Source organism: Choloepus didactylus, chromosome 3 (assembly GCF_015220235.1).
Source record: "Choloepus didactylus isolate mChoDid1 chromosome 3, mChoDid1.pri, whole genome shotgun sequence".
Lineage (NCBI taxonomy): Eukaryota > Metazoa > Chordata > Mammalia > Pilosa > Megalonychidae > Choloepus > Choloepus didactylus.
The window spans coordinates 2,869,995-2,889,959 of record NC_051309.1 but is presented as its reverse complement, the minus strand read 5'-3'; the positions used below and the strand labels follow the sequence as shown (position 1 = coordinate 2,889,959).

Genomic DNA, 19,965 nt, shown 5'->3' with positions numbered 1-19,965 from the left:
CACTCTCACGCCACACCAGCTGTACACCTCTTGGAAGCTTGGCCCTAGAACCTATATTCCATGACCCAAGTGTGCCACGGGAACTCTTATTCACCCTTCAAAACCCTATTCTAGTGTCACCTCAGCAAAACCAACCCATGGCTCCACAAGTTTTTTCTCTTAAGCGTTACTATTCTACCTTGCAGCTACAATTTCCATCAAGGCTCATCAGAGTATTTTGAGTTTTTAAAATTCGATTACATTTTTGTCTTCTCTTGAGCCTGCAAGCCCACTGAAAGCAGGGATCAGGAATGACTGATTTTTGTTTTCCTAGCATGTAGCACAGGGTCTGGCACATATTGGATGTTCAATAAATGTGAGGTGAACAGAGCTGAGCCAACCCCATTCCAAATCGGAACTCACAATTGTGCAGTTCTGACTGTATGAAACACCTCTGCAGCAGCTGAGCTTAATTCTGGGAGGACCCCTCTGAGGGAGGGGCCGGGTGCCAGCCTGGGCCTGGAGGCAGCAGGGGACGCAAGGCTGACCCAGGGACCAGAGCGAGACCATGCACCCTCCACCTGGGGCCGGGGGCACTTAACTCACCGAAGGCCAGAACCAGAACCCAGGGAGCATTTCCAACCACTTGGCGGGCTCCCAGTGGAAAACTCCTCACATTTTACCACGGGGCCCTGCGGAGTGGGCTGCATCCAGACCCCAGCCAGCGCGCACCCGCCCTCACCACAGGGCCATATGCTCCCTCTACCCGGCTCAGGCTTGGGCATGCTCCTGGTGGCGAGGGGACTGAACCCTAGGCCCCAGACAGACCACACCAACACATCCCTGGGACGTGGCTGAGCCATAGCAAAAGCAAGGGAGAGTGCCAAAGGCAAAGCGAAGAGAAATGAGAAGAGACTGGAGACAGAGGCAGAGAGAAGAGGGTGGGCAGAAGGGGGGTTGCCCCGAGGGCTGCACCAATTTGGGCAGGAGACTCCGATTCCCACACCACACCGGGACCGGGAAGGAGCCAGGTGCTCCCGGCAGAAGCAAACACAAGCCTTCCCCTGAGGAAAGCAGCCCCCTGAGAGCCTGGGGATTCTCACACATTAAGCTGAACAAAGCCCGCCTCCATAATACAAAACTTCCTAAACACATAAGGAAACAACGCACCATGAGAAAGGTCAGCAGAGACAGTAGAAAACAGATTAGATCCTCAAGCGTTCACTCAAACACAGAATAACTGTGTGAAAGGCTTAAAGAAAGAAAAGATGGAATAAAAAATGACCGAAGAACCTGAGAATATAAAAAGTTGCTGGACATATTAGAAATATAAATTAACTAAAGCTGAGAAAGAAGACTAAGAGGTGAAATTTACAACCCGAGCTTTGAGGGGCATGGGCTGAGCTGCAGTATCCGAAGGGACTCTCCACTTGGCAGCTGCGCCCAGGTAGAGCCCACAGGTAGCCACAGCCACGGAAACAGCAGTAGGAGAGCAGAGACGGGGGAAAGGGAAGACAGCTACATAAGGTAAGAAAAAAGAAAAGGAGGAGAAGAGAAAAGGCAAGACAAGTAGAAAGCACAAAGCAAGACTGTCAATACTCCAAATACATCAATAAATACAATAATATAAATAGGCTCAACTCTCTGGTTAAAACACAGACTGTCAGACTAGACGGAAAGCAGTATGCTGCTAAAAGAGAGATGCCTAAAACATAAGAACAAACAAAAGTGAAAACCACAAGGATTAAGAAAAAACAATTCAATGCAAATAACCAAAACAAAGCTGGGATGGTCAAATTTACATCAGATAACTGACATAAGGGACAAAGAAATCACTAAACAGACATAGATGCTCACTTCACAAGGAAGAGCTAATGTTTTATATGCGGAGGCCCATTTAAATCTCAAGAAAAAAAGGATGGTCTCCAAAAAAACATTAAGCTAAATTCTATGGCACTTAGGCTTCCAGTATCAGCTCCAATATACAGAGTTTGGAAACTGCTATTTCTGTTTTTACAATAAGAGAAAGCTGGACCAATGGAAAACCCATGACTTTTCTGGAACCCATCAGGGAACTGAGTATGCAGGAAACCAGCAACCTGAAATCTGGTGAAAACCCGGAGTCATGGCCAAGCTCTGCTGGCCGGAGCAGAGACCACTGGAGCCACGACCCAGCAGGAGCACCACGTGCTGTGGGCTGAGTGTGGACCAGGGTAAGGGTGAGAAGCTCCGGGAGGGGAGGCAGTCTCAGGGGCACCCTCTGTTCATGGGTTTTGCCTCCAGGACCCTGCCAGCTCTCACAATGAAGCTGGAGGAAGACCTGCACTTGGCGCTGGCACAGAGAGGGGCAGAGTCACCCCGCCATCCACAGGCAGCACCCCCACCCCCACCCGCCCCACGGGCTGCAGCTGGAAGAGCCGCGAGCCCAGACTCTCTGGGGTGGTGAACACAGGGAAGCCCATAGTCCAGAAGGGAGGCAAAAACAAGGGCACCAGAGTGGCCGGAGCCTCCGGCACCTGCGGCCACAGCAGACTTCAATGCAGCCCCACTTCTAGCTGAACGAACCAGAGCAGTCCTGGTGACCAGGCACAACATGTCTAACTCCCAAAAAAACACTGCCAGGCCTGCCAAAAGCCCAGAGCAGCCTGAAGAAACATGGCAAGCAGTGAACCCACTCTCAGATGTGATGCAGCTCTCGTCCATGTAAGGCAGGGAATTTAAAGTGTCTCAGTGATATCCCAAGGGCTCATGTGGAGACAGTGGACAACGTCCAAGAATGGGTGGCACTATAAACAGGGAGAAGGGTGCTCTAAGATGCAAAAGGAAATGCTGGAAATCAGAAACTACAGCGAGGGACTAAGCCTTCAATGGGCTCCTCAGCAGATTGGACAGTACCAAGGAAAGAATCAGTGAACTTGACGATACGTCAATAGAAACTTCTCAAGTTGAAATGCAAAGAGAAAGGAGAATGAAAATAAAAAGAGAGAGGGAAGAAAAAACTAAGAACTGTCAGACAATTCGAAAAGGTGTAATACACATTTAATGGGAATATCAGAAGAAAGAGAATGATCAAAGAAATATCTGAAGTATTAATGGCTGCGAATTTTCCAAAATTAATGACAGACACCAAACCCACAAGGTGAGAGAACACAGAGCAAGATAAATACCAACAAAATCTACACCAGGCACGTTATATTCAAGGTATAGGAAACCAAAGAGAAAATCCTGAAAGCCACCAGAAGGGGGCTGGGGGGTACCTCACCACAGAGGGACAAGGACAGGGACGGCCGTGCTTCTCGCATCAGAAACCACGTGAGCAAGAAGAGAGTGCAGTGACACACATGCAGGGTATTCAAAAAAAAAAAAAAAAAAGGGCAGCAGCAACCTGGAATTCAGTATCTAGTGAAATTATCCTTCCAAAGTGAGGAAATAGAGACTTTCTCTGACAAACGAAAACCAAGGAAATCCACTGCCAGCAGGCCTCGCCTGTAAGTAATATTAAAACATTTCCTTTGGGAAGATGGCAGTATAGAGTTAGAACAACTAATTAACAACCAGGAACAACTAGTAAATAATCTGGAATAACTGCTGGGGGACAACTGTGACTGTCCACACACTGTACACCAATGTGGATTGGGAGGAATGCCTGAGATTGCAGCATAAAATCTGTAAATAAAACTTGCAGACACAAGCTAAGAGCCCCCTCCCCCCATGGCAGCCCCAACTGCAAACCCTTGCTATGGTAGAAAGTAGCACTCTTTGAACAAGTGAATATACCTCAGTCCAGCTCCAACTGGGGCTTTAATAACTGCTGACTGCTCAATACAAGCTACAAATCCCTAACAAGCAGTCAAGAGGCTTTTAGTGACAACTGATCTTAAAAAGCCAGAGGACTTCTCTGTCCTGGGAGGGGGAGCCCAGAAGACCAGGTGTCACCTCTAGCTGACAAGTGAAACTGGTGGGTGGGTGGACAAGGACTGGCCCTGAAAGGAGGCTTTCAGTCCCTTCTTCTCTCTCTCAACCTGAGTGGCTCAGCGGAGAAAGCCTCAGTTCCCAGCGCTTTGACCCAGACAAGGACGGGGATAGCAAAGTCAGAGAGACAAAGAACCTATTTAAATGCAGAGGATAACTCCCTAGGGGGGTCTCTTCCCTAAGAGGAAGTAGGTGGTACCCAGTCCTACTACCAGCCTTCCATTCAGAACCAGACCCCAAAGCCTGGGGGAAAACAGCCAAAACAGAGGCCACACCTCCTTACACCAGTCAGGAGCTACAGGCTGACAGGCACCACATGCTGGGCAGGTTAGGAAAAGCACAGTGGCTAGAGGCCTCACAGGCTGTGTCAATCTTCTAAGACACACCCTCAGGGAAACCTGATACTGAATATTGCCCCCTTCTGAGATCTGAGCCCATTCTGGTCTGGGAAAACCTGATTGGGGTAACCAAGGAAACCAGACACCTAGACAACAGAAAACTACAACCTACACTAAGAAAAATGAAGTTATGGCCCAGTAAAATAAACAAACTTACACTTCAGCTGAGATAGAGGAACTGAAACAACTAATGCTAAATCAATTCAAAAAGTTTAGGGAAGGTATGGCAAAAGAGATAAAGGCTGTAAAGAAAACACTGGGCAAATATAAGGCAGAAATCAAAAGTTTGAAAAAACAACTGGCAGAATCTATGGAAATGAAAGGCACAACACAAGAGATGAAACATCCAATGGAGACATACAACAGCAGACCTCAAGAGGCAGAAGAAAACACTCAGGAACTGGAGAACAAGACACCTGAAATCCTACACACAAAAGAACAGATAGAGAAAAGAATGGAAAAATACAAGCAATGTCTCAGGGAACTGAATGACAACATGAAGTGCATGAATATGTGTGTCATGGGTGATCCAGAAGAAGAGAAGGGAAAGGGGGCAGAAACAATAATAGAGGAAATAATCAACAAAAATTTCCCATCTCTTCTGAAAGACATCAAATTACAGATCCAAGAAACACAGTGTACCCCAAACAGAACAGATCTGAATAGACCTACGCCAAGACACTTAACAATCAGATTAACAAACATCAAAGACAAAGAGAGAATCCTGAAAGCAGCAAGAAAAAAAGTGATCCATTGCATACAAAGGAAGCGTGAAAAGACTATGTGCAGATTTCTCAATAGAAACCATGGAGGCAAGAAGGAAATAGGGGGCTATATTTAAGGTACTAAAAGAGAAAAACACCAACCAAGAATCTTATATCTGGCAAAACTGTGCTTCAAATATGAGGGAGAGATGAAAATATTCTCTGACAGACAGACAGAGAGTTTGTGAACAGGATGCCTGCTCTACAGGAAATACTAAAGGGAACACTACACACAGATAGGAAAAGACAAGAATGAGAGGTTTGGAACACAATTTTGGGTGATGGTAGCACAGCAATTTAAGTACACTGAAAAAAGATGACTGAATATGGTTGAAAGAGGAAGGTTAGAATCATGTGGGACACCAGAAGGAAAGAGGAAAGATAAAGACTGGGACTGTATAACTCAGTGAAACCTAGAGTGCTCAACATTTGTGATAAAATGTATAAACATGTCTTTACATGAGGTAGAACAAATGAATGTCAACCTTGAAAAGTTTTAAAAATAGGGTGGTATTGGGGGAAAAATAAAATCAATGCAAACTAGAGACTATAGTTAACAGAAACATTCTATTCTGCTTCCTTTAATGTAACAAAGGCAATGTATACCAAAGCTAAATGCATATAAGAGGGGGATGTAAGGGAGGAGTATGGGACTCCTGGCATTGGTGATGTTGTCTGACTCTTTATTCTACTTTAGTTTAATCCTATCTTTCCTTTTATTGCTTTTTAGCTGTCATGTTTGTTGTTGTTGTTGTCGTTGTTTGTTTCTTTTTCTTTTGTCTCTCTACCTTCTTTGACTCTTCCTCCTTCTTTGTGGAAGAAATGTAGATGTCCTTATATAGATAGTGGTGATGGTGGTGAATACATAAATACGTGACTATATAGGGAACCACTGATTGTTTACTTAGGACGGAATGCAAGGGGTGTGAACAAAACCGTCTTAAAAAAAAATAAGTCGATGAAGAAATCTTGAGAGCATGATATTGAGTAAATAAGTCAGTATCATAAGGACAAATATTGCAGGGTCTCACTGATATGAACTAAACTCACAGACATGAAATATAGGTTGCCAGGATATAGAATGAGGCTAAAGAATGGGGAGCAGTTGCTTATTATAAGCAGAATGTTTAACTAGGTTGAACTCAAGTGTTTGGAAACGGACAGAGGTGAAGGGAGCACGTTGTGAGAATAACTAAGTGTGCTGAATCGTTTGTGAATGTGGTGGAAAGGGGAAGCTTAGAGTCATGTATGTCACCAGAAGGAAAGTTGGAGGTTAAAAGATGGGAATGTTTAAAACAGTGAATCTTGTGGTGGGCAATGTCCATGATTAACTGCACAAATATTAGAAATCTCTATCATGCACTAGAACAAATGTATGACACCATAACTAGAAGTTAATAATAGAGGGGCATATAGGGAAAAAAGTATACCTATTGCAAACTATATACTACAGTTAGTAGCATTTTAACATTCTTTCATCAACAGTAACAAATGTACTAGACCAATACTATAAGCCAATAATGGATGGGGGTGGTTAGGGGCATGGGAGGATTTGAGTTTTTTTTGTCTTTAAAATAAAGGGCCAGTTCTCTAGAGTGAAAATATTCTAAAAACTGAAGAAAAAAAAACTGTGGTGATGGATGCACAGCTGTATGATGGTATCATGGACAGTTGATTGTGCACTTTGGATCTCTGGATAATTCTATGGTGTATGAACAATCTCAATTAAAACAAAACAAAACAAAAAAAAAAACCAAAAAACACATTTCCTTTGGGCACGAGGAAAATTATACAGGCCAGAAAACTGGATCTACATAAAGAAAGGAAGAATACTGGGAAGGAATAAGTGAAGGTCAAATATAATCTTTTTCTTATTCTTAATTGATGTAAAAAAACTTTAAAGTTGCAGCTGTACCACCGTAGGGGTGAGAGCAGCACCAGGACGAGTGAGGGCCATGCCGGCAACGCGCTGGGGTGGAAGGGGACCCATGAGCCCCTGATGTGAGGCGCCTGCCCTGCCTGGGATGTGGGATATCGTTACTCCAAGGTGGACTTGGATTAGTTAAAAATGTACACTGTCAACTCTAGGACTCCCGCTAGAAATCTTTTTACAGAAGCATTACTGCACACTAAGAAGAGAAAACAGAATTAAATAAAATGCCCAATTAAAACCAGAGAAGGCAGGAAAAGAAGCCTCTGGCAGCAAATAGAACAGAGTTACAAATATGGTTGCTATTAATTCAAATATGTCAATAATCACTTCAATTGTGAGTGGTCTAACTATACCAATTAAAATATGGATATCCCCTGGATAGATTAAAAACCAAGACCCAACTATATGTAGTCTACAAGAAAATCACTTTAAATATAGACTCTCATAAATTAAAAGTAAAGAGATGGGGACAAATATATAGCATATTGACACTATCTGAAAGAAAGCTGAAGTAGCTACATAAATTTTAGACAAAGTAGATGTCATAGCAGGGATGAAATGGAGCGCTACATAAAAATAAAGGGCCAGTTCTCTAGGAAGACAGAACAACCGTAAATATGTATGCACCTAATGACGGAGTATCAAGATACATGAGGCACAAACTAAAAGAAAAACTAGAGGAATCCACTGTCACAGCTGGAGACTCCGGGATCACCTGCTAGCAAGCACAGGTGAAGTGGATGGGAAACCCACAGGGACACACAGTCACCCGGGCCAAGCCGACGTCGCGACAGCCCTCCCTCCAGCTCTGGGCACAGCCACACGCTCCCTGGACTCCTTTGGCACAGGCACCAAGACAGGCCACATTCTGAGCCCTAAGGCTCACCCACAAATTCAAGAGAAATCGTACAAAGCAGTACTCAGACCACAGTGGCTTTAAACGAGAAAGCACTAACAGAAAGGTACCTGGAAAAACCTCAGATATTTAGAAATCAAATTCCATGGCACTTAGAATTCACTTATTCTCTACTACTTCATTTGTGTATTTTCCTTCTGCAGCTACATTTGACTTTTAAATAACTTAAATTTCAACACATAAATTAAAAATCAATGGTATTCAGATATTTGAAACTAGAAATAGTCTTCAAAATTTTTTAATTTCATGAAAATAACTTTTTCACCATAGTCACTCTAAGCATTTTCAGCATTAAGTGTATACCCAAAGTGACCAAAGTAGTAATGAAAAGAAGAATTAGGATTACAATAAAATAAAGTCTTAGAGAAGACAGAACAGACACTCCTTAAGGCTCCTGATGGTGCAGAGCTGGATGCAGACCCAGGAGAGGCGGGTGGGCGGGGCCTCACCTGGCGGGGCTGCCCACGCGCCCTCCGCCCCCCGACGCTGAGCGGACCTCAGTTCTCCCGACAGTTCTAGGAAACCGACTCAGCATCCCTGGAGACAAGCCTGGGGCATTCTAATAGAGCAGCACGCTTCCTGGAAGAGCCTACCAGCTCCTAAGGGGTTGTTAACACATCAGGCAACCAACTCAAGTAACACAAACTAATTGTTGTAAGATCCAGTAACTGATAATGCAAGCTTGTTTAGAGAAAAGAACATTTTTGTACCAGACACAAATGAAGTGTTTGGCAATGGCAATTCATTTTCACAAAGTAAAATGTCATCCTGCTAATGTACTTTAAATGAATTGGTGAAAAATCTTGATATTAATAGCAAAGTGGTTGCAAAAAGATTTGATTACAAACTCCTAAGTTTCCAAATTTGGCTCGGCTGCTGTATTTCCTTTCTACCCATGACTCTTTCATGTCTCTCTCCTGGATTCAAGTTTAACAGGTGTCAAACGAAGGGACATCATATACAAATGGTGCTTCTAAAAAAGTGTTTTTCTTCTCCTTTTACCCTTATACAGAGTAGTTATAATATAACTTCCAGAGAAAAGGCCAAAAACCAAAGGAGAGAATTCATTTATTAAGTTGTTAACTAGGGTCCCAACAGCCTTTAGGAACACACAACTTCACTAGGTTTCTTGAACATTTTTGGGAAACACATTCACCCAGAGGAAAGCACGCTATTTTTAACAAATAAATTAGTCGAGTTTGGGGAAAATTCTAGTTTTGTTGGATTAGAGCCAACCTTGAACCAGAATAACTGGTAAAAATGAAAATAAAAAACAGTCAGAACTTACGGGAAGAGTCGACAATGGTAAGTTCAAAATGGACAGAGGGCCAAGCTACCTAAGTTCAAAGACTGAAACCAACCCAGAAGTGTCACTGCGAAGCCTACGGGGGCTCCCTGGGAGGAAAGGCGGGGGGCCAGGCCTTCCCCAGACCCTCCCGGCACCTGCCGACAGGCAGGCCCTTTCCTCTCAGTAACCCACATGGGGTCACCAGTTCCCACCGTGCTGCTTTTTGTGAACGCTTTTAAACTAAAGTCAAAATTAGCAGACTCCTTACTCCAGGGACAAAATGCAAGAGGATGTGGACCTTCTAAAAGTCCTTCATTTTCAAGCCTGGAAAGGGTAATCATTTCAGACCTTGCGGAACCTGAGCCCATGAAGAAAGAGCACCAGGCCCTGAGGGCTGCGATGAGACAGGAAGGGAATGGTGTCCTCGTGGGCAGAAGTACCCTGAGGACAGCCAGTCCCCAGCCTCACCTGAAAGACCAATGTGCTACCTGGCTCGGAATGAAGAAGCCATGACTTCTATCACTGTGTGTAATGATTGTGCTTTCAACTACAAAGGATTACAGCAAAAGGAAACACCTGCAGACCTTCCTGGCAGGGCAGATGCTATCCTAGCCACATCGCCAATTTACAGACTTGTCATTTCAAATATGTACCCCTGTGAGATCCTGGTGACGGGGGAGCACTCATCCCTTTCTGACCCAACTTACCTTGCTGTGTGTAAACGGGGGTGCCGTATACAAGGTAGGGTGAATAAGAGGGCGAGGCAGGTGTGGGATGGTATGCAAAGGTACATGTCCGTGGATGTGGGGGTAAAGATGAAGTGCAGGATGTGCAGGCTTCTCTGGGTTCATAAACTGATGGCCGGGAGGAAGGGCACCAGCGGTCATTGCTGATGCTGGCAATCCAGAAGCTTCTTGTTTACACACGTGACATTCACAAGTGTTCTGAGGTTGTTCAGCCTAAAGGGAAAGAAAACAGGACAGGACCTGCTTACTTACTACCACAAAGAGTGATATGGATTACATGACAGTCATGTTTCTGGAGAGCAGCTGCACTGGGGCTTGTCCTTCTGCCCTCCACTGACCAGCCTCACATCCCTGTGAGGGAAAACGAGGGGCTCCCAGGAACGGCCCTCGAAGCCGCCTGCAAAGAAGAGATGGGCCCCTGATCCCCCCAGCTGGGTCCCTACCGAGGCAGCGGCCACATGTTTGCATCCTGTAGATGTGAGCAGACCTCGGCCCGAATAACACAGGGGTAACACCCAGGAAGCTGAGTGAAAAAACTAAAAGCATGGAAAATCCTGAGCAGAGTCATCCTAAGTGGGGTATACAGATTCTGCAGTTTTCATCCAGGAAAAAAACAAAAACAACAAAAAACCCATAGAGGGAAAAACCAGAATGCAAGGTTGCTTCATTGTATAAAATGTAATGGACAGAGTAATCAGAAAGAAAATGAGTAAGGATATAGAAGACATGAACGTCTTTATCAACTACTTGAGCAGATTTTCATTTATAGAACACTTCACCTTTAAACAGCAGAATACAAATTATTTTCAAGTGCACAGATGATCTAGGATAGATCATGACAGGCTACAAACCAGGTCTCGATATGTAAGAAAGCTCTAAAATATAGTAACATAAGCTTCTGTTTTAAGAACTAGAAAAAGAGCAGCAAGCAAAATCCAAGAAAGAATAAAGAAAGACAATAAAGATCAGACTGGAAATCAATGAAAAACAAAACAAAACAAAAAACAAACAGAAAATAAATGCAACCAAAGATTGGTTCTTTGGTAAGATTACAAATTTGGTAAACTTTTTACCTGACTGACCGAGGAAGTTAAAAAAGAGAGAAAAGAAATTACCTAAATCAGGAATGCATATTACTATAGACCCTACAGAATTAAAAGGATTACAAGGGAATATTATAAACTTTATGCCAACAAATTAGACAATTTAGATGAAATGGACAAATTTCTAGAAAGACATAAATTACCAAAATTGACTCAAGAAGCAATAGAAAATCTGAATATTATAGCATGTAAAAATACTGACTCGATAATTAAAAATCTTCCCACAAAGACAAGACTAGGTCCAGAGGATTTCACTGGTGAATTCTTAAGAAGGAAATCCTACCAATCCTATAATAACTCCTTCAGAAGAAACAGGAGAAAGAAACACTTTCCACCTCATTCTATGAGGCCAGTATTATCCTGATCCTGAAGCCAGACAAAGACATCGCAAGAGTAGAAAAATATACACCAGTCTTTCATACCATAGATGAAAAAATCCTTAACAAAATATTATTAGCAAACCAACCCAGCAACATATTAAAAGGATTACACACCATGACCTGGTGGGATTACCCCAGGAGCACAGGATTGATTTAATACCCCAAAATCAATCGATGTGATAGACCACAGTAATAGGATAAAGGGTGAAAACCACAAAATTATCTTAATCGAAACAGAAAAGGCATTTGAAAAACCCAAATCCCATTCACAACAGCAATGGAAGAAAATGTCCTCAAGCTGATAAACAGTATCTGTAAAAACCCCACAGGTAGCATCATACTTAATGGTCAAAGACTGTCGTCCACAACAAGACCCTGATGCCCACTCGCACCATTTGTCTTCAGTATCGGACTGGGTACTTTTCTAGCCAGCTCAGTAAGGCAAGAATAAGAAATTAAAGGTATCCAGATTGGAACGGAAGAAGTAAAACTGCCTATTTGCAGACAATATGTCCATGTGTGCAGAAAATCCAAAGGAATCTACCAAAAAACTTTCTAAACACCTGGTAGAATTAATAAAGAAGTTTAATAAACTTGCAGAATATAAGATCGATATGCAAAAATCAACTGCATTTTTACATAATACCAGCAATCGATTGGAAGTGGACATTTTAAAATACCATTTATTATAGGATAATAAAAATACACGCCTCAGAAATCAACAGACTGAATTTTTTAAAAATTGCTGAGAGAAATTAAAGATAACTTAAATAAAGGAAAAGGTACATCATATCCATAGACTGGAAGACTCAGTATTGTAAATATTTCATACTCCCCAAATTGATCCCACAAATGAAAGACTGGAGGATTTCACTGGTGAATTACATTAAATGTTCCAGAACCCAATGCAATTTCTATCAAAAAGCAAGCAGACTTTTTTGTAGAAATTGGCAAGTTGAACTTAAAATGCAAAGGATCTTGAAGAGCCTAAACAATTTTGAAAAGGACCACTAAGCTGAGGATACACCCTGCCTAGTCCCAAGCTGACTATAAAGAAGTAAGAAGACAGTGCCGTACAGACACAAGGAAAGACACAGGGATCAAGTGAAGAGAATGCAGAGTCCAGACATAAACCTTTCTATTTATGGTCAACTGATTTCCCACAAATAACCCCAGAAACTCTTTAGGGGAAAGGATGGTCTTTTCAGCATAATCGTGTTGGAAAAACTGGATATTCACATGCAAAAAGACTAAGTTAGACCCTAACCTCACAACAAAAATAAAAATTAAGACAAAATAATCCACAGACCTAAATATAAGAGCTGAAATTACAAAACTTGTAGAACAGAGTTTTGGATAAGGCAAGGCTTCTTAGATACGACAGCAAAAGCATGTCTCATAAAAGAAAATACAGATAATTTGAGATGCATTACAATTTTAAAACTTCTGGTTTTCAAAAGACACTATAAAAAAATTAATAGACATGCTACAGACCAAGAGGAAATACTTGTAAATCACACAGTTGATAAAGGAGATAAAGAACTCTTACAACTCAACTTAAAAATGGGCAGAACGTTTGAACTGATATTTTACCAAAAAGTATAGAGTATATATGAAAGACTAAGAAGTATAGAAAAGATGCTCAACACCATTAGTAATTAGAGAAACACAAAATAAAACCACAATGTTATGCTACTCTACACCCACTAAAATGGCTATACTCCAAGAGACTAAAATTACAAAGTGCTGCAGAGTATGGGGAGAAGCTGGAACTGTCACACATTGCTGGTGGGAATGTAAAATGGTGCATTTACAAAAACAGCTTCGCAGTTTCTTAGAAAGGTAAACATGTACTTACCATACAGCCAGCAATTCCACTCCTAGGTATGTACCCAAGAGAAAAGAAAACACATATCCATGCAAAAATGTATGCACAAATGTTCACAGCAGCATTCTTCACAATAACCAAATGCTGGAAACAACCCAAACGTCCACCAATGACTTCTATGTATAAGAGGCAGCAAAACAAATGCTAAAAACCCAAAAGAAATAAACATTTCTACTACTGTGTATTGAAGGAGTACCTCTTTTTAGAAACTTCCACGCCAATTTCCTGAGCTATTTTATCAATCTTATATAATTTTTGAGAATGCTATTCATGGTGAGAGTACCATTTTGAAGGCAGAAAGAGGTGAATAAACTGTCCATGAGTGTGCACCAATTAATAACTGGGAACAGAACCAGGAATCCTGACTCAGTTTGTGGTGCCAACTACTAAAATCAGCTTCATTTAACTGAGAAGTCTAACGCCAAATTATAAAATTAAATATAAACTTTAACAAACATAATTACATTCCTAGAGGTATATAACGTCAAAGGATATTATGGTCAATATTTACAAGTGATATTCACATACCCCCTCAATAAGTAAATATTGCCCTTCTCCAAGCAAATCTTTTTAATATATAAAGAACTCACAGAAAGAGAATAAAAAGACAATTCACTAGACAAATGAACCAGAGACAGGAACTGGCAGCTGACAGAAAAGGAAACAATGGCCCTTAAATATATGAAAGGATACTCAGCTTTGGCCATAAAATGTGAAATGAAGATTGAAACCCCTGGGGGTCGCCCTTGCTTCTCTATCAGATTGGCAGAAACCCAAAATAGTGATGCCACTCTCCCCTGGGGGGCCATCCTGGCATCCCGGCAGCGCCCCGCCCCTAGAGATGCTCCTCCTCTGGCCCAGCAAACCTGCTGTTGCTGGTCAATCCCAAGGATGTACGTGCTTCAGCACAGAAGGGTGTGTGTGTAAGGTTACTCGCTGAATAGTTTATAATGGCAAAAAATGGGAAACACTGTTAAGTGTCCATTGAGAGGAGGCTGGTTAAAAACAAAGAAATATACAGAAACTACAGAGAAAATAAATATCCTGCCTCGAGAGTACGGCCTCTTCTCCTTCCTGAATTTCCAGCCTCAGGAATTTGGACTCTCTCTTAGCAGAACGTCCAGCCTCTGGCTTGCCCTGTGGAATGCGGCCATGCCACCTCCACAATCACGTGGGCCAATGCTTTATATGAAATCTCTCAATGTACGTGTCCTGTCACTTTTGTGCCTCTCAAGAGCCCTGAAGGACACAAAGGGAGAGAACTAGAAACTAGACTTCTTTAAATATACCTGATACTGTAGATTTGACTTTGGAATCATGGAAATCATTGTTTAATAATTACACAATTAAAAATAAAATTTAAAAATCCCTAAAAACTGAAAATAAAACCAAAACCAATAAACAAGGTAAACAAACAACAAAAACCTGACCATATATCCCCAGGGTGAAACACAGTGGGCCCGGGAAAAGGGAATGAGGAAACGCTCTTTGTAAAGACGGAGTAAGCCCATCAGGACATACAGCTGAGGGAAAAAGCACAGAGGATAATAGAGCGTATAATAGGATACAGCCTTTTCATAAGAATGGAGAAGAAGAAATATCTGTATTTACAAAAACAAATACCAAAAGGACCTGCAAGAAACAAAGAGAACTAGTTACCTATTGGGTCTGGAGATTGCAGAGGGTACTGCACAGGGCAGATGCAGGAAGTAATAATAGTTCTCAGTATAAAGCTTCTAATACCATTCGCATTCTTAGAACCACTTATTTACATTATCTGTTAAAATTAACTGATGACAAGAATCTTAACCTTTACTTATTTATCCTTTCATTTAAAAACTACTTACTGAGCATCTATTACAAAACTCTGAGTGGCTAAGGAAAAAAATAAGTCTGACAAGGCATCTTCACCTTTCATTAACAACAAAAACATTCATGCAACTGAAAGGAAAGCCTCTTCAGAAAACCAATGTTTTCTGAAATTTTTAACATTCCATTGTTTTATTTTATAAAAATCAACAAAACCTCCCCTTGCTTCTATACAGACAAAAAAAAAAAAAAAAACAAAAACGCCAGGATAGCTGGCTGTGTGGAGCTGTGCCACGGCACTGCTTGATCCAGAAGGACAGCTAGAGCCAACAAGAGGCCAAGGTGACAGTGGGGTGATGAGTCATGTTCATTTACTTTGAAAGAATATCTAATCCTCAAAAATTATTGGGAATGCAATAATTTCATAACAGTCATGCTCATACTTGGAGAAAATACACAGAGAGAAAGCAACTCTTAGTAAAACACTAAATTTGAAAAAAATAAAGTATACCTGCTGAGCTGGGTAAGACGGAGGTGGACTGTCCGCTTTAGTGTCCTCTTTCCTGGGACTCCTACTTGCTAAAGCTATGTCTTCCTTTGGGGCTCCTGGTGGCTCCCCGCTACTCTCGCCATCTGCTTCTTCGTCGTCAGCTTCTGAAGAACTACTACTAGTGCTGCTTACCTGAGGGGACTTCAAAAACAACCTTGTGTAATTTATACTTTTCAGAACCCAAGACCACCACTTTACTCCATCCACCACAGCTGTGAAAAGGCCGAGCCCATACCTCGTCTTTCAGGGCCAGGTTTTCCCCGCCGCCATTTAACTCGCTGTGGATTCCATTCATGTTGGCCACCACCTCGGAATCATCATAGTTATTCAACGGATAAATATCAGCAAATTTAGCTGACAATGGGGCAACATCTTCGTCGTCACTACAACTGAGATCAAGCAGGGAAAGTCACCAGGAGGCCATCTGACTGGGAGGACAGTGCGCAAACTACTCACTAAGCAGACACCCGTGCACACGCCACTATCCACGCACAGCAGGCATCACGCCAAGGCACACTCATGCTCCCCGCTTGTAGGAGCCAGAACACACAAGGAAGGGCCTGGAACATGAACATTCGTGCTCTTTGGAAGAAACAAGGAAAACAAAACTCCAAAAGCGAAATATTAATAACAAAAATTTAATCAGATTGACATTACATTTTCATTTAACATTATACTTGAAATACCTTAGTGTAAAACTTTCTCTTCTGCCACCTGCACAGTTCATTTTAAATAAAAATAAAGGGGATCAGGGAGCAACTGTGTTTAGTGTTTGTTTTTATACTCCTCAACATTATTTCAGAAATAGCCAGTTGAAAAAAACTTTAGACACTTAGTGATAAAACACTAAAAATTCTTTTCCTGCAAGGCCAAGTCAGTCATGAGCTTAATCAGAATTAGCTTTAGCAAGACGTCTCACCAATAAGAAGGATACTTCCTTAAAACTTTTTAAGCCGATTCCAAGACTTGAGCCTATGGAAGGCTGTTTAAAATGCATAATGTTCTGGTACATGAGAACGCTGGCTCAAGGCGGGACCACAACAGACCCCACGGCCACCCGAGCTGCAGAGCTGAGCGCTGGACTCTGCCTACAGGGATCGCCTAGAGGTAAACGCCCCCAGAACCAGGGACCCCGTGTCTTTAGAAGAAGGTGCCCAGAAGTGGCACACTAGAGTCTCTGTCCTGTTTTTAGCAAGAGTCAGCATGCAGTCTGCAGTTGCCCAGAACAAAGTGCAGACAGCACCCCTAGGGGAAGGAGCTCAGGTTTCTGCGGCCCCACAGCCCCTCAGGAACACAGTCCCGCTCATAGCCACAATTTCAGAGGACACTGACGGCCAGAGCGTGACTACCCAAGTGCACTGGGCTGGCTTCACTGACCCTGGACCACTCCCATCCAGGGGGCACTGCAGGACAGGTGCTAAAAGAGCATGAGTCTATGCAACGTAGGATGGCACCAAGAAAGAGAGAACACAAACCAAAGCCAGCACTGAAGCTTCAAAGCACATTGCTCAAGTGCTGCAGGCTTGGGGGCCCGAGAGCCCAGCTCGTGGCCCGTGGCTGCCACCACCAAGCCCAGCATGGGAGTCGCACGTCAGACAAACAGGGACGGGGCTTCCCGGCATGAATCCGTATCAGACTGGACCTGCTTAATTTCTATATGTTCTTACAAGGAGTTGAGGAACAACCACTTGTGAAACTCTTAACCCTCTTTCCTACACTCCCGGGGAGAGCACAGGTTTCTAAGGTTATAAAGAAGTTGAAGATCTTTTCATGACAAGAATCATGAAATTCAGATCAGTTCCTTTAGAGTTATTTTGAATTTGAGAATGAATCCGAATTGAACACCAACAGGCTCTTAAGAAAACCCTCAGAGACACCTTGGGAAATCCAGATGGGGAAATGTGAGCTAAGCCGAGAGGCCCAAGGCTGGGCAACACCCCCGTTGCAACCCAGGTGGTGTCCAGTCACCCCTCAGGGCTCCCGAAACCGATCACTGCAGCACAGCCACAAGGGCAATCTATGATGACTTCTATGAGCCCTTTCGGAAGTTAGAACAGGAAGACTCTAGACGGTCACAAGTAGAAATCTGGGCCACCCCGCTCCACAGCCGCCCAGCTCATGCACAGCGGGCTTTGAATAACGTGGGAAGCCTGGAAACAGAACTGTCACATGGCTTGCTAGCCTGAGACCTGCAGCAGGTGGACAACAAAACAGGAATGACAAGGGAGAGTGCTGCTTTCAAAGACGCAGCGAAACGTGAAGCTGCACGGGGCAGATGCTGCCCTGCATGACAATGCTTTTTTTTCTTTACTGGCATTTAGTAATTTACCATATTTTTTTTCAGGCAATAAAAGAATGTCAAAATTTTGGTTTACTAATTTCATGTTTCAAAAGTACCCTTAAAAAAAATTAAGGGTCCTTTTTCATTTAAAACCTGGTGATGATTTCCATACTTCTGCAGATGCTGCTGCCTGTATTTCTCACTGCTGGATTACTGAAATTTCTACACCTGTGTGCTACAAACCTACAACTTACAACGTTGGCGCTGAGCTGCCATCTGCAAGGACGAGCCTGGGGTGCTGCTGCCCGGGGACAGGGGAGCTGGAGCCCGAGCCTGAGCTGGCGGAGGACACACTGGGTGGCCGCATCTCCGACAGGTAGTCAGCAGTGGAGTCCATCTGGAGTGGGAGCTGGTGGATGTGGATGTCGTCGGAGACTGGGGGGTCCATGATGCCACAGGTGAGGATGTGTGAGAGGCTGCAGTCGTCACACGCACACCTGAGCGGGAGGGAAGGATGGTTACCGAGCCCACAGACAAGAGCAGCCCCACACCGCCTGAAGTCCACTCTGGTGTCTCACAGCTAAATCAAGGCCTCCCAGGCCCTCTGAGTGCCGTCACAGCTCACCTTCTCCTGTAGTTACAATTGGGACAGTCGGGCATGCTCAGCCGTGACGACAAGACATGCCTCATGGTGTCCGCGACATTGTTCCCTCCCGTCACAGCCTTCTGATTGGTCAGCTAGAAGGAATAACAGAATGCTGGTTTAATTTTATAAGGCATTTCTCTCCATTTCACAGTTCCTATGATGACAGAAATCAAGGTCACCTAGACACTGATGACCACAGCTGTCTAAAGTGGAGGAGGACCAGGAGGGCAGAGACAGCAGACACGGAGTGAGTAGCGGCCCTGGGGCTGAGCCGCAGGAAGGCCCAAGGACCAGAATGCCCCAACAGCTTCCTCGCCAAGTGTACTGGATTGAACTGCGTCCCTCCAAAGACTCAAGCCCACTTGGAACATTGGCGTTTGACCTTATTCTGAAGTAGGGTCTTTGCAGATAAATTAAAGACCTCAAGATGAAATTATGCTGGGTTATCTGTTGACGAGCGTCTTAGAGGAGACATACAGGGAAGGCCCTGTGAAGACAGAGGCAGAGATGTGAGAGAGGTGGCTACAAGCCAAGGAGCACGAGCAGCGCCTGCAGCCCCCAGAAGCTGCAAGAGGCAGAATGAGCCTCCAGATGGAGCGCAGCATGCCCCACTGCGGGTAGCTGAGCTTGTACCTCGGCTTGCCAGGCCTGGGCCAGGGGACCTGATCACCCCCTGGGGAGGGTAGTAGGTACGGGCGTTAGTGCCCTCTGCAGCCCCCCCGAGCCTGAGGAGCGAGGTCAGGGCAGCTCCCTTTTCCTCACCCAAAATGTCACGGGCAGGGGAGGCTTGCCGGAGGAAACCGCCTTTCTCCCAACCGCCCTTTCCTCACTTCCTTATCTTGCCCACACACTCCCTTGTGCCAAGGCCACTCCTGCCACCGCCAGCGCGCATGCACCGTGGCCAGAACAACCCCCGCCCGCTGCAACGGCTCCTGCGTCCTCTCAGAACCAATCCTAGCCCCTCTTCCTTCAGTATTGCCATTTAAGGCTACTTCACCTCTTCTCCAGCCCTGCCCTTCTTACCAGCCTATATAACCTGTAATCACCCCTGAATAAATCTCTTTGGCGCATACTCCTACTGGATGAAGAGTGTCTTGTCCTTATCGCCGCCCTCCACACCTTGCACGCCTCCCGCCGAGGACCCGGCCAAGTCCTCCGCCTCCCCCTCGCCTCCGGGAAAGAGCCCCCGCCGCCGGTACCCTTTAAGCAGCCCCGAGAGCTGAGGGCTCAGCTACCGGCCGCCCCTCCCCCCAGAAGCAGTAACCCCGACCGCACCCCACACCTTGGTTTCAGGCCTCTGAACTCCCACTCT

The 19,965-nt window shown here is 44.0% G+C and overlaps 1 protein-coding gene across 1 annotated transcript in view; it reads right to left on the bottom strand.

Annotated features, from left to right (window-relative positions):
* FAM193A (family with sequence similarity 193 member A) overlaps positions 1 to 19,965 on the bottom strand; it is a 234,860-nt gene that overhangs the window by 36,971 nt on the left and 177,924 nt on the right. Inside the window, 5 exon segments of the mRNA XM_037829279.1 lie at positions 9,958 to 10,209; positions 15,688 to 15,867; positions 15,962 to 16,115; positions 18,262 to 18,504; positions 18,633 to 18,745. Coding sequence (XP_037685207.1) covers positions 9,958 to 10,209; positions 15,688 to 15,867; positions 15,962 to 16,115; positions 18,262 to 18,504; positions 18,633 to 18,745 — 942 coding nt within the window.